The sequence below is a fragment of the Rhinolophus sinicus genome, linkage group LG10 (assembly GCF_036562045.2).
Source record: "Rhinolophus sinicus isolate RSC01 linkage group LG10, ASM3656204v1, whole genome shotgun sequence".
In the NCBI taxonomy this organism is placed as follows: domain Eukaryota; kingdom Metazoa; phylum Chordata; class Mammalia; order Chiroptera; family Rhinolophidae; genus Rhinolophus; species Rhinolophus sinicus.
This window is the reverse complement of record NC_133759.1, coordinates 8,271,746-8,285,964: the sequence shown is the minus strand read 5'-3', so window position 1 is coordinate 8,285,964 and position 14,219 is coordinate 8,271,746. Positions and strand designations below refer to the sequence as shown.

General features: G+C 55.4%; 1 protein-coding gene and 1 long non-coding RNA gene across 6 annotated transcripts in view; one reads left to right on the top strand and one right to left on the bottom strand.

The window, feature by feature from the left end:
- The window catches only part of CCDC12 (coiled-coil domain containing 12), a 50,600-nt gene that overhangs the window by 16,369 nt on the left and 20,012 nt on the right, over positions 1-14,219 (bottom strand). The window contains 1 exon segment of the mRNA XM_019724015.2: positions 3,531-3,598. Within this exon segment, the coding sequence (XP_019579574.2) occupies positions 3,531-3,598 (68 nt within the window).
- On the top strand, positions 4,621-11,943 carry LOC109443521 (uncharacterized). Of its 5 annotated transcripts, XR_012489584.1 has the most exons (9): positions 4,621-4,985; positions 5,514-5,625; positions 7,511-7,942; positions 8,065-8,393; positions 8,664-8,822; positions 8,977-9,039; positions 9,275-9,513; positions 9,701-10,433; positions 11,808-11,943. It is a non-coding gene; the product is annotated as an uncharacterized LOC109443521 (long non-coding RNA). The 5 variants fall into 5 exon arrangements; XR_012489582.1 differs by having other exon boundaries at positions 4,627-4,985; positions 8,065-8,822; positions 8,982-9,039; XR_012489580.1 differs by having other exon boundaries at positions 4,628-4,985; positions 8,065-8,822.

The following is a 14,219-nucleotide window of genomic DNA, read 5'->3' as shown; positions in this document are numbered from 1 at the left end:
CTTCCCTTTGCTCTCAGCCTGTTGAAGTCAGGAGAGTCCACGTTTCCTGGGGGCTACAAATGGGGCACAACTCCACTGCAAGCGGGGGCTGGGCTTCCTGACAACCAAGGGGGTCACTGAGCAGCTGGCCCTGCCGGCCAGGTAAGGGATGCGTAGAGAAGTCCAAGTCCACCTGCCCACGGTCTCGGGACGGACAGCTGCAGAAGCCAAGATCCCGATTACCACGAGCTGCTGACCGTTTCACCAGCCTCCACTGCCTCAGGAGGCCCATCAGAGAAAAGCCATGAGCAGGACCGGCTGAAGCAGAACCCAATTCAACGTCCAGCACCTGTGGCCCCTGGGCTGCTCTGAGCAAAGAATAGGGGCCTTCACTTGCCCAGGCGGTGGGCCCAGCATGGGACTTCAGAGAGGGTGTCACAAATGACCCATTAAGACCTGGCAGTGAGTGGGGTCTCTTTTATCCAGAGCTTTCTGATAGGAACTGTACGTCCCCTTCACTTTCTTTTTCAGTGTTTTCATTATGAAATATCTGAAGCACCCAGAAAAGTTGAGAGAGTAACGCAACACATGTATTCAGCTCCCCCGGACTCAACAAAAGCAACATTTTGCCATATTTGAGACAGGTTTGTCCCTCCTCTTTTCTCCCTCTTTTTAAAGAAATCACATTGTCATGCAGGGTGTCATGCGGGGTCTCTGGTCCCGCTCCCCACATAAGAACGCAGGACATGGTGAGGCCAAAAAGGAACACCCATGGAGCCATAGATAGGAGAGTCACATCACTATAGTCTCACTGGGGCTGGGTTGGAGACACAGGAAGCAGGAGCCACACAACCCGCAACCTGCCATCCACTTCTCTCTGCCAACCAACCTCACTTGCTAAGTGCAATCCGCCGTGCTAACTGCAATCCGCACTTGCCAGCCCAGCCGCCATCTTCTTGCCAGCCCCCATTTGCTGCTAGCGTAGCCACAGCAGTTATATTAGTGGCCAATGGCTCACTGGTTACAGCTGACGGCCAACTAGCCACAGCTGATGGCCATCTACTACCCGAATGAGCACCTTTCCACGTGAGGCCGAGAGCCTGGAAACTGCACTCCTGGCTCTGTCCCCACACACATATTTTAGTGGGTTAAAGCCTTTCCCTAATCCTGTTTCCTCTGGCTGCACCCGCAGCTACTCTGAGGCCCTGAGTGAGCCCTGCTATTCCCTGGGCCTGTTCTTCTGCAGCTTTTGCTTCACAGCCCCGACCTCTTACCACACACGTGCCAATCTGTTAACAGTCTGGCTCCCTCCAGAGAATGTCAGCTCCATGTGGGGAGGGATGAATTTTGTCCACTACTGCCTCCCAGGGGCCTAGAATGGTGCCCTGGACAAATAAGGCAACCAGTGCAGTCGGCCCTTGCTCCTGCCCTGTATGTCTCAGTCTGAAGCCTGCTTTTCCCTCCATTTAACACCATGTCTGAGATTCAATCACATGGTTCATCACTCAAGTCTCCCACCTGCTAACCAACAACCCTTCTCTTTTTTATCAAGAAGGAGGCTCAGAGACAGGACCTCCCAGCACAGCAAAGACAGCCCAGAAATTGGGACTCAAGGCTCCAGGCAACGAATGAAAACCTACGAACTAATCAGAAGAAAACCAAAGGTTCTCTCAGCAGTTACCAAAGAATAGGGGGAACTCTGCAGGCACCCACCCCCAAGTCACACAAGGCTGGGGTCACTTGGCAAAGGAGCAACCACCTGGCCTTTGTCTGTCATGGCCAAGGGCCTGTGAGGTGCTGGGGGTGCTAAGGCCCAACAGGAAAGCACAGAGCACAGTGCCAGGGTGGCGAGGGTCACAGCGCTGCCATTCAGCATCACCAGCCTGTCAGCACAGAGCTGTTACCATCGCAGCCCAAGTAAGGTGGCAGGGCCGCTGTGAGGGCAGTGTGAACGCACGTGGTAAACTGTCAGGTCCCGTGCACGCGCGCACCCATGTAGACCTGGAAAAGCCCCGTTTTATTTGAGATGGGCTCCTGAACAAGAAGGCAGAGGGGAGGGCCTGGCCTGGGGAGGGTTCCACTCACACTGGTAAAGGCAACACGAGGCTGTGACACCAGGAAGGCCTGCTCCCAGGTGCCAGCCCAGCTTCCTCTGGGGAGCATCCCTTCCCTTCTGTTGTCCCCTCTCAACGAACAGCTCACAGAGGTCAGCTTCCTCGGGGCACCAAGATCTATTCCCCCAAACGAGGAGGTATCTGCACACGCCCTGGGCCTGAAGGAACCGCTGAGTGCCGAGGACATCAGGGCCGCCTGTCCACACAGACTCCAGATCTGACCCCAAGCAGAGGACCCCAACTACCCTTGTGGCCCCAGCTCAGGGCTGGGGTGGGCGGGAGGACACGAGACCCCGGAACTTCCCGCATGGACGTGCTAACAGACATAAAGGATGTCTCCAGCTCACCAAGAACAATCGCACAGCCCCCCACGCCACCACACGCTGGTTCTAACATTGCCCAGTAAATTTTTTTTTTAAAGATTTTATTGGAGAAGGGGAACAGGACTTTATTGGGGAACAGTGTGTACTTCCAGGACTTTTTTTTTTTTCCAACTCAAGTTGTTGTCTTTTCAGTCTTAGTTGCAGGGGGCGCAGCCCACCATCCCTAGCAGGAGTCGAACGGGCAATCTTGTGGTTGACAGCCTGCGCTCCAACCAACTGAGCCATCAGGGAGGCAGCTCAGCTCAAGGTGCTGTGTTCAATCTTAGTTGCAGGGGGCAGAGCCCACCATCCCTTGCAGGACTCGAGGAATTGAACTGGCAACCTTGTGGTTGAGAGCCCACTGGCCCATGTGGGAATCGAACTGGCAGCCTTCGGAGTTAGGAGCATGGAGCTCTAACAGCCTGAGCCACTGGGCCGGCCCCTGCCCAGTAATTTTTGACGCAAAGCAGCCTCCAAAGCCCTCCAGTGCCTGCGACCTCGGCGGGTAAGAGCTGTGTGTAGGAGACTTAAGTTGACTCAACCAGATGAGTCAACCAGGATTTGGCAAAATACTCTACATGAACTACTGAGGGCAGGTGCAGGAGAGCAGAGACGAAAGAAAGCAGAAGAGGCCTCCGAGCCAGCTCTGCAGGGAGACCAGCACGTCAAACGAGAGCAGAGAGAAGGAATTCCAGGCTGAGAGGAGAGCTGAGAGATGACACTGTCAGCAAACGCTGAGGCCAGTAAGGGAACCCAGAGGAGGCTGGCCCAGGCCGGATGGCCCAGGCGGAGCTCAAGCCCAGGGAGAGTTTGAACCTGATTTTGCAGGTGCTATGCCACGCCAGGGCTTCGAGGAGATAGAATGTGAGGAAGAAAAGGCTGGTGGCTAAGAGTCAATGGGTGAAGGGTGCAGAGAAGGCTCCAGCTAGGGACAAGGGTAGGTTTTTAGGTCTGAACAAGGAAGCCCTGGGGTGGAGAGGAAGAAACAGGGGAGAGACCTGAACGCAGAGTTGGGAGGACGTGGAAACCAACAAGGGCTGGAGGAGAGCGCAGGGCAGAGCTGTAGGGGCCTTACCTGTGCTTCTCACCATCCTCCTCCCCATCTCTGAACTGCTTGGTCTTCGGCTCCCCATCTTCCTTATCCTGAAAAGAAAGGGAGGAAACCACCTGCTCAGATGAACGTTCCCATGTCCAGTCACCACTGCGCAGGCAACTAATGAAGAGCAGACGTCTTAGGAAGCACACACCCTGGCAGGGACCAGCTTGGCGTGGCAGCCTCCGAGCGGGCACAGGCCTCATTCCTTACCCCTCAACTCCTCTGGAAGAATTAAAAAGCCCATGACCCCAGCTCAGCCCAGGCTCAGGGTGGCCCTCACGCAACACCAGCAGAAGGACCTGGAAGGTTTTAGGTGGTAACAAAGCTGGTCGATGGGCTCACGCTGCCAGGCCACCAGCCTCCTTCGTGGGTCTGGATGGAGCCACCTGCTGAGCTGGGAGACACTGGGGAAGAGCAGTCACCAGCAATCCAGGGAGGACAGGCCTCCTGACTCCTGTTCCGGGCCAGGGGTTGCTCCAGAAATATCTACTGGGTTCCTTCAGGAGTAGCCTTACTCAAACTAGGACCAGGCTTGTAACAAGACTCACCCCTGCAATGTATTCAGGGAGACAGCGGGAAGGGGAACGAGTTTGAAGTTGTTATGGGAAAAATTCTTCTACATCTGGTTCTTTTGTCTTCCTCCTGCCCCCAACTGCTCTGTAAGTGTAGAGAATTCATGTTCATCTCACCCTTGACCCAGTACGCTTTACTCCAGGTGCACTGGGGGCCCTGGCAGAAGGGCACCACCAACCACACTGCTTCCGCCGTCCGCCCGCAGCAGAGAAAGCTTCCTGGGGTTTCTCCCTCACCACGTGGCAACTGCTGCTAGATCAGCCTCACCCTGCGGACAAATGGACACACGGGTGTGTGTGTGTGTGTGTGTGTGTTCGAATGCGTGTGGCCACGCCCTCAGCGCATGGGGGAGAGGCTCCCGGACAGAGCCCCACCAGGGTCTCCCTGCACGGTGAGCTGGCCCTCCAGGGGAGTCAATGTGCACTACATTACTGGCATGGCCGGCCTCTGACTCCGCCTGCAGCGGTGCTCTGAGACCGGTAAGCCCCGTCACAGGGGACCTGCTGTAACGAAGATAAGGACAAGCTGACACTGACACATGAATCAGAAGGAGAAGCTGCTTGTACTGCCTCCCCTAGGACTTTGTTTACGCCACTGACAAGTGCCTCCTCGTGAGTGCCGTTCGCTGAGTCACTTCCTGCCACTGTTCGCTGTGGAGACCCAGAGAACACACAGACCCCACCAGTCCTTGGCCACACCTATCGGGGAGATGACCACCGAAACCAGGCTGACAGCCCGGCCCAGGCACAGGCTTGTCAGGCGTGAACAAATCGAGATGCACCCCCTCCCTCTCTCAACCCAGGGCCGCTCAGTCTCATGGGGACAAGGCAGCAGGAACGAGTGACAGCAGATACATGAGAGGTCAACCTAGTCCTGTGGGGGGGCGGGGGGGAATCCCTACTAAGGGCTGAGCAGGACTTGGGTGGGTGGGCAGAATTTGGGGAGACAGGAGGAGGAAGGGCATTACTGGAAGGGAGCACAGCTTGAGCAAAGGCGGGGTGTGGTCTGAAGAACACGCAGGTAACTGGGGGAGCAGTCAGGGTGGAGGTGAATGCAGGTAAAGTTGTCAAGGCAAGGGGAGCTGATCACCTGGGGCTCTGGCCAGGGTTCTAAGGCAACAGGAGCCGGAGGGGAGCCTGGGGAGCCTCTGCAGGGAGGACCAGAGGCCTCTCCTAAGAGCCTGCAAGGTGGGCAGGTAGGCCCAGGGCGGAGAGGCATTTGCTTGGTGATGGCCAACGAGGGAAAGGAGAGCAGAATACAAAGTTGTAACTGAGAAACAAGTTAGGGTTCTCCACGTGGCTCCCAGAGCTTCTGGGGCCCTGGTGGGACCTTCCACAGAGGCTACGACGTACACACCCCTCCCTGACTAAATGTTGGCTGATTAAACAGGCCAGAAGCCGGGGCACTCAAACACAAAGCTCCTTGCCAACTGCCAGCCAGCAGACTCTGATGGCCAGAGGTGCCTGCCACAGGGGAAGAGGGTGACGGACGCCTCCCGTTGGTGAGTAAGGACAGAGGTGGAAGAGCAGAAAAGACTCAGCTGTCCCCCAAAGTGGGCCGGTGGGCAACCCACAGGAGGCTTCTTTCCATGGGGGCTGTTAACCTGGACCAACTGATAGAAGAGGGTGGGGCCTGTGGGAATGGCCTTTGGGAACGAGTCCTTTGCAAACACCATGCCCCTTCCCAGCCCTTGAGCAAGGGCAAACTCAGCGGCCACGGCTGCCACCACCCTCCTGGAATCCCAGAGACACTCAAGTGCCTCAGCAAAGGCCAAGTTATTCATTAACAAAGGAGAAAACACCACCTGTCTAAAGGACATTTTTAAAATGCCCAGCAGTTTGGTGGGTGGGGTGCAGCACTGGCTCAGCAGATAGGGTGAGGTTACGGATGACCCCAGCCTGGGATGCTGTGCTATGAGCAGGCGCCATGAAGAAACGGTGTGGGGCAGGAGCAGAACAGGCATTGGCCACACAAACGCGAGGATGGTGTGCTCCGGCCTTCCTGCTAAGCAGCGATTCAGATAGGGCAGTGAGCATTCACGAGAAGGAAAACGGCTTCTGGGCAATCCTGGCCTAGGCCACCAGGCAGGCCCCTCACTGCCTGGGATGGGGTAGGAGGTACAGACCAGCCTCACAGTCCACCCCAGCCTGCGACCCAGAGGGCTCAGAACTGGAGGGCTGGCAGGAGTACTGCGTTCAGGACCTCAATTCAACCCCTGGGGAGCCGGGCAGAGGTAGCTCGGGTCTGGAGCAAGGTCCTCCTGACCACCATCCTGTGTTCTCACCAAGGAGATGACAGACGGTGTACAAAGAGTGGCACTTGGTTTCCAAAAACAGCTCTGACCCTGGCCACCTCTCCCGTGCTCCCCCACATTCAGAGCTGGCCGTGTGCACTCAGACCGGCCAGAGCCAGCCCGAGTCTGGGTCTAAACACTGGCGGACACCCAAGGGGGGGGTGTAGGCAAGCCGGAGGTACACAGCATCCCCGGGGGTCTGGAGACACCCCTCCCACTCCGAGACCCTTAAATCCAACCCACTGCCTAACCTGTCTTACACATTTCCCCACCCTTTTCCCTCCTTCCAGTCCGTTCTTCATTACTTCCCCCTCTCCTGTACCAGCCACACAGGTCCCCACCAAACCCGACCACACAGCCACCCCCTCCACCCCTGCCAGCCGGCCAGCCACCCCCTTCACTCTGGAGGACGCAGATGCCTGCTGCTCTTTTCTCTTTTTCGTAATCCACCTCCCCTAAGTCTCTCTCTGCCTTTTCCATCATATCACTGGCGTCCCCTTCGAAGACCCCGGTCAGATTATACTGCCCGTCAGCTCACAGCTCTCACTGGCTCCCCCCACCACAGGACAACAGCCACTGCCCTGAAGGTCCAGCCTCCCAAGGCCCCACCACTTGCCCTGCAGGCCACTCACAATAGCCCGTGGGCACCTTCTGAGGTTCCCAGGCAACAGGCTGTCTGGGCCCAGAGCACAAGAGGGTCTGACCCAGGCCCAGGGCACAAGCCCGTGGTCATTCCTATTCATACTCATGCTTGAAATTCTTTTGCGAGGAACAAAACTTTTATGAATAAAATAGGGTTGTGCAAGATTGGTATTATTTCTTCCTTAAACGTCTGATAAGACTTCAGTGCAGCCACCTTGACCTGAAGTTTTCTTTGCGAGTTTTAGACACAGGATTCTATAGATTTTCTATTTCTTCTTGAGTTGTGATTAATTTGTATATTTCAAGGAAATATCCATTCCACCTAAGTTACTGAATTTACTAGCATAAAGTTGCATCTAATTATTACCTTATTATCCTTTTAATGCCTGTAGGATCTGTGGTGATGTCCACTAATATTGATAACGTATATCCTTTCCTCTTTCTTTATTAGACCAGCTAGAGGTTTATCAATTTGGGGACATGTGCAGACTTGGTGTTTTGATGTTTGCTCCTCAGTCTCCTCCTGGAAGGAGCCCTCACTAGCTGAGTACACCTGCCTCTGGATGGTATACGAAATGGGCGGGGGCGCCTCAATCCATATTTGCTGCCCGAATGTAGGACCACTACTAGAAGCTCAGTCAACCAGCAGAAATGCAAAGGAGGGGTGGGGAGAAGGGGGGCTGCTGCACCTCTTCCTGCTGCCCTCCTCACCCAGGCAAAGACAAGGGTTCCTCTTCCCTGGGACCCCCGTCTCCTGTGTGTGCTGGGTCTACCCTGGGCACAAGGATGAAGGAAACAAGAATCCTGCCCTCAAGGATTTTAAGTCTATTCAAAGGAGCAGACTTAGAACATGGAACTCCGCCACGAGTGGTGAGGAAAGCAGGTAAGGGCAGGGTTCTTGTTTCCTCCATCCTTGTGCCCTGCACAGACCCAGCACACAGAGGAGATCGGGGGTCCCAGGGAAGAGGGACCCTTGTTTTTTCATTACATGTTTTGTATACTTAGGGAATTGGCACGGGACAGTGTTGCAGGGAAGAACGTAAGTAATCCTTAACTCATTTCTAAACGTCCCATGGCAGGCTACCAAGAGGCTAAAGAAGGTAGAACATTCCTGGGGAAGGTAACTGCCTGGCAAAGACATGAGAGTCACGCAAGGGCACTGTTAAGACCTGCAGGGCAGAGCCACGTGGCCGGCCTGGCTGGGGCTGATGGAGGTCGGGGGAGAGGGGCTGACAGGGCTTTCCTCCAGAGCCACGGGTGGCTGGGCCTGGCACAGGCTGACGCTCTGAAAGGGCACTGTGGAGGCCTAGAAGGCGGGTCGTGGGAGGAGACAGGTGAGATGCTCCACTGCCAGCCTGGACCTGCGGTTTGTGAGAATGTGTTGGGGAAGGTGGTTAAGACTAATGAGGGCTGGGAACTGCCAGCAGGGGCAGCTGTGCTGAGGCAGGAGCGCTGTGTTGAGGGGACAAGGAACAAGCCCCTCCTTCATTCTAAGAGGAGCTGCTGCCAGAAGAGAAAGAGGGAGGCAGGGAAGGGTTAACAGAGAGCGCTCGACTTCTTGGTTTTTTTTCAAACTTTTATTTATTTTAAGTGTGTTTTTCCAGGACTTCTCATCTGGGTTCCTCCCACTGTTAGTCCATCACTGCCCAAGGCCAAGGCGTCAGCTCAGCACAACCTCAGTACAACTGGTGTTTGTGCCCAGGAACAGCCCTGCTGTTCAACAATCAAGAGAACAAGGCCCCAAATCCTAGTTCCCTAAAAAGGTGAAAATGACCTGTTTGAGCCTTTCCAGTTCTGACTCTGGCCCAGAATGGGGAAAAGTCAGAGAGAGATGGGCACGAATTGAGGCAGGAAGGGGCTGACAACGCTGAGGGTGAAGCTGACAGGTTTCACAATTTCACTGTTGCCCATTCTCAGCGCAGAGGGACTTCCTGTCGGGTAGGGCTGTGGTGGGAGCTGTGTTCCGAGAGCCCTTAAGAGGTAAGCAGTAGGGCAGTCACCCCGAGTCTGACTCACCCTGAAGATGCAGTGATAAGTGTGGGGCTAAATGCCACCCCGCCTGGGCGCAGAAACTGCACAGCTCTCTACTGCCCAGGGACTGGGGACAGGGTGGGGAGGGCAGCAGGTGATGCGGGAGGGTTGCAGGGCCCCTGACTCTGGGCCCTTGGCACTCGATTTGCTGCCGGGACTACCTGTGCCCATTCTGTCCGCCCAGCAAGCAGCGAGCTCCTTGAGGACAGATGCCTGTCTTACCCATGGCCTGACAGCCTCCAGCGGGTACAGCACGGTGGTACAATGTGCAGGCTCTGGGCCAGCAACTGGCAAGCCTGGCTCCATTGTGCCCTGTTGTGTGACCTTGGGCAAGTTATTTGCCTGTGTGGCCTCGGTTTCCTCAGCCATGAAAACAAGGGCTATCAGACCGATGTGATGGCACGACAAGCATGAAGCGATCAGGTAGGAAGGAGAAGAGCTCGCAGCTTGGGTGCACAGGGCAGCAGACCCTGAAGGCCAGCGCGAGTCTGGCCAGTGCAGGGAGGCAAGGGCTGCAGAAGAGCTGCGGGGCAACAGGCCCAGGCTGCTTGTGTCTGCAAAGTCACGCTAAGCTTTCACTTTCATCCTTCCCACCTGGTGCTCTCTGCAGCCCCAGGGACAGACGGGCAGTGTGACAACGACAGAAGACCAGAAGACGCCAGACAATCCGCACAAGGGACAGATCTTCTGACACCCCACGCAGTACTTCACCAAGAACCAGACTGAGTTCGGCAGGGGTGGGTCACTGTGCTCCTGTGGGCACGGGCAGCCCCTAAAGCGGGGGTGTCCAAACTGCGGCCCGCAGGCCAACTGCGGCCCATGATGCATTGTTAATTGGCCCTCAGCAAATTCCAAAAATATATTTAGTTTACTTAAATAAACCAGGTGAGGCAATACGTACTTCACCTCAAGTGAGTGGCCCGGCTGTTTGTGTATTTTACCGCATATGACCCTTGGTGAAAAACGTTGAAAAAAGTTTGGACACCCCTGCCCTAAAGGCTGGTGAGCAGAGAGAGAAGAAAGTGCCCGGAGCTGGAGCTGGGAGCACAGTAAGGAAACTGCAGATAAGGCTGCAGATAGGAGCCGGAACTAGGTCAGTGGCAATGGGATAGAACAAGGGGCTGCCTGAACGCTGCAACGGACAGGGAGGAGGCAGGGACAGCTGAGGTTCTGACCGTGACTCACCGGGGAGAACGAAGGCGCCTTGGATAAAAAAGGTGGTGGCACTCAGGGGACAAAGAAAAAGGGTGTGGCGGCTTTCAGGCAGACCAGGGCCGAGGCCTGATGCCTGGAGTCTGACGAAGGTGGTGGAGACAAAGGCTGAGGGTCCAGCGCCTGGCCAGGTGAGCTCAGCAGTGGAAAAGAGGGGTCACTCCCCACAGGGGCAGGGTTGGTCCCACCATGGACATCCCATCGAGGCCCCTCACACAGCCCTGCCCCAGAGCACTGTGTGGCAGAGGAATGGTGGGGGGAAGGGAGAAGTGAGGGGAGGCTGGCCCCACACCAAGTCAGGTCCTATTCTTGCCCAAGTGCAACTGGAACACTAGCTGTGCCCAAAAGAGGCAGCAGATAACCCCTCCAGTGGATTATTAGTCAACAAATATTGACTGGCTCCCCTAGGAGCCAGGTGCTAGGTACTTCACGCTGGGTGCTGAGGAGAAAAGTGTTCACAGACCAGGGTGGGGCCCCCGCCTGGGCCCCCAGACAGGATTCCAGAGGTCAGTGACCAGACACACACAGCGGCTAGCGGTGAAAAGGCTCATTTTTCCGGAGTAAAAATCCACATTTCGTCAGATTCTCAAGGGGGTAGTAACCCAGAAGAGGAAAGAGAAGGTGTCAATAGCACGGAGGTGGGGGATTCGCCAGGTGGCACAGGTGTCTGGAGAGGCTCTGCAAAGGAAGCACCACCTGTCCTGCATGTTGGGGGTGGTGGTGGTGAGGCGGGGGGGGGGGGGGCAGCAGAGGGGACACCCAGTACTGTGAGTGTGCCCTACATCCCCAGAAGGAAAGAAGCTCTTGGAAGGTCATGCCAAGGTCCTTCACACACGCCAGCCTGGACCAGTTCCTCAGGGCAGCCAGGCAAGGCTCCAAACTCCCGCCGGCCCTCCCCACAGGAGGCTCTGTGGTGTGGAAGCAGCCCGGGAAGCAGGGGCACAGGCAGGGGGTAGGCAAGTCACAGCTCCACTGCCAACCTGGGGCGGGACCAGGACGGGGGCAAACTGCGGGAGCTCTCTGAGGCTATTTCCTCCCTTCAGAGTGGAGCTGGTGCCATTTCCGCAGGGAGAGCTGAGGACTAAACACGGTAACGTGGGTCCACCATCTGGTGCAGGACCCCACGTGACACCCACCATGGGAAACAGTGGCGTCCTGGGTGTTCCAAGCCCTGCTGTCCATCAGCGATGGGCCTGACTCGAACCCTGAGCCCTGACACTTGCCACATCCTCCTGAGAACCAGATGTTCCCCATTTTCACCCCCAGCCCCTTCCCAAAACCCAAGAAAGCAGACAGCCTCTTGAGTTCCGGGAACCACAACAGACTTAACGGTGACCCTGGACCCAGGGCCCAGACCCAGGTGGGAAACAGAAGGCTCACTACTGTTAGACCAACCAACAGAGAAAATGGTGTACACCTGACATTTTTTAATGTAGTAATGTGTGGATAGAATGCATTATTCTTTTTTGATAGCATTTCTTTATTTTTTTGCCAAATTTCTATAGGTGACAAAGTTGATTTTTAAAAATGAGGCTCAAGGGACAGCTGGATAGCTCAGTGGGTTAGAGGGTGAGTTCTCAATAACAAGGTTGCCGGTTTGATTCCCACATGGGATGGTGGGCTGCGCCCCCTGCAACTAAAGATTGAAAACGGTGACTGGACTTGGAGCTGAGCTGCGCCCTCCACTAGACTGAAGGACAACGACGTGGAGCTGATGGGCCCTGGAGAAAACACACTGTTCCCCAATATAAAAAAATTTTTTAAGTGAGGCTCATTCATATTAAGAATGATGGGCGTGACTTCCTTGGGGCTGAGTGACGAGGCCCCAGACGGGAGGAACGGGAGGAACAGGCACATCTATGAGGCTTCCCCACAGAGGCCTTATCTTCACCCCACAAAACTCCTCTGCTTTCAGACGCCTGGTGGGTTTCAGCATTTTCCCCTGTACTTGCCGCAGGTTACACCCATTTTTAGCAGACGGGCATTCTTCCCAGGCGCCCGCTAATGATAACTGTCCCAGACATCTGACTGGAGCTGGATTGGCCTAGACCAGATTGGGTTTGTCACCCATCTTCCCTCCTGGATTGGAAGCTCCAGAGGCCTGTCCACCAGTGTACCCCAGTCCCTGGCACATAACAGCAATGTGCGAATGGACCAATGGTGAACGGATGAATGAACAACCGGGGAGGCAGGATGCAAAGGCAAGTTCCCCTCTTACAGACGATGTCCCCCACCACACACACACAGCTGGCCTCCCAACAGCGCCAGGGCACAGGCACCATAGGGCTTGCCTCATGCATCCAGGGGCTGAGGCTCAGGGACACCACTCGGCTCTGTGTTATGTCAGACCCCACACTCTTTCCATCCGTTTGGGGACACAGACAGCCGGAAGCCCAGGTCCCTGCTGCCACACACAAAGCTCTTTCTACCACACATCTGCTCTTTCGTCCCTTGGTTGTTTGTTCTATTCATCCCTTTAACAATTACCTTCTTTTCCTGTAGAATGAGAGCAAAAACCCCAACCGTGCCCACTGTTTCGTGTGGGAAGGCTCCAATCTAACTCGGTTCCATGAAATTAGAAGACTTCCCAGTAGAAGGGGAGCTCTGGGAGGGCTGGACCCAGCTGTCATTCATCTCTGTTCGACTGTATTTCCTACAAGAAGAGCACTCGTAACAGTACACCAGGCCATTAATTACTCAGTTAAAATCATCAGTATTATTTCATTAATCATAACAAATCGAATGAGGTCAGCTTTCTCCTTTCACAGACGAGAAAACCGATGTGCAGGTAAGTAACCCCCAGCACCCGGACTCACACGCGCTTGTCAGGGTCCAAAGAGCACGTGGGCCTCAGGCCTCGGCCGCTCCCCTCCCAGTACTCGGCTCTGGCCCTGCTCCCACCCCCTCCACCAACACACAAGTCCTCCTCTGGTGTCGAATGGCACCTCAGCATCACATCACAGGAAGAGCTGACAGCTCTCCCTGGTGACATTTCAGAGGGACATGACCAAGCCATCAGGAGCCCCGATATAGTAATTTCTGGGCCAGGAACTCCCATCCCAGAAAAGCATCACAAGGAGATAAAAGAGCGATGCGTGCAGAGGTGTTTATAGCTGTGTTTCTCATAATCAGGAGAACAGGAAGTATGAGGTGAGTCTGACCTGCAGGGCATGTCAGCCAGGTCTCTGCTCTGCAACCGGCCAGAGTGGTCACTAAAATAGCAGCCTGACAGGCAGGGCGGAGAAACAGCACACACAGGGCGGCAAGAGGCGCAGCGCCCACACCCACGACCAGGAGTGCGACCATGGCAACACTATTCTGACAAGGCCAAAGGCCTCCCGGGCTCACACAACTTCACTGCGGGGAGTATTATTTCCCACTTCCTTTAATTCTGTAGCCAAATGAATTAATAACAAAATGATTTAAAAACAAAAGCACGAGAGGAACCCAGCTTCCGGGGGCTCAGTCTTGACTATGCTCACACCCTAAACAGGCTCTTCTGACCCTGGCCCGGCTCATCCGGAGAGCAGGAAACCGGGAAAGAGCCCAGGAGATGTCTAATGACCTTTCTCAAGCTTAAAAAAACAAACCCAAAAAACGAAAACCAACATTGCTGTGGGGAGGAGAGGGCAGACAGGCCTGCACACACCCGGGCCCTCTGCAGCCCGCACTGGGCCCAGCAGCCCAGCCGGTAGCCACCCCGCAGGCCGAGAGCCCTCCAATCAGGCCAAACATCGCCCCGATTCAGGGTGAAAATTTCCGTTAAGAAATTAACTGATGGTGAACGATGAGGTTACCTCCCCACCCTGTCATCCGGCCCCACCATTTCCCCTTTCTTGGAGGGGGAAACAGCCTCCGCTGCCACAAAGCAGAACTCCCAACCACCAGGCCCTCCTCACCATGGTAAGGTGAGAGCA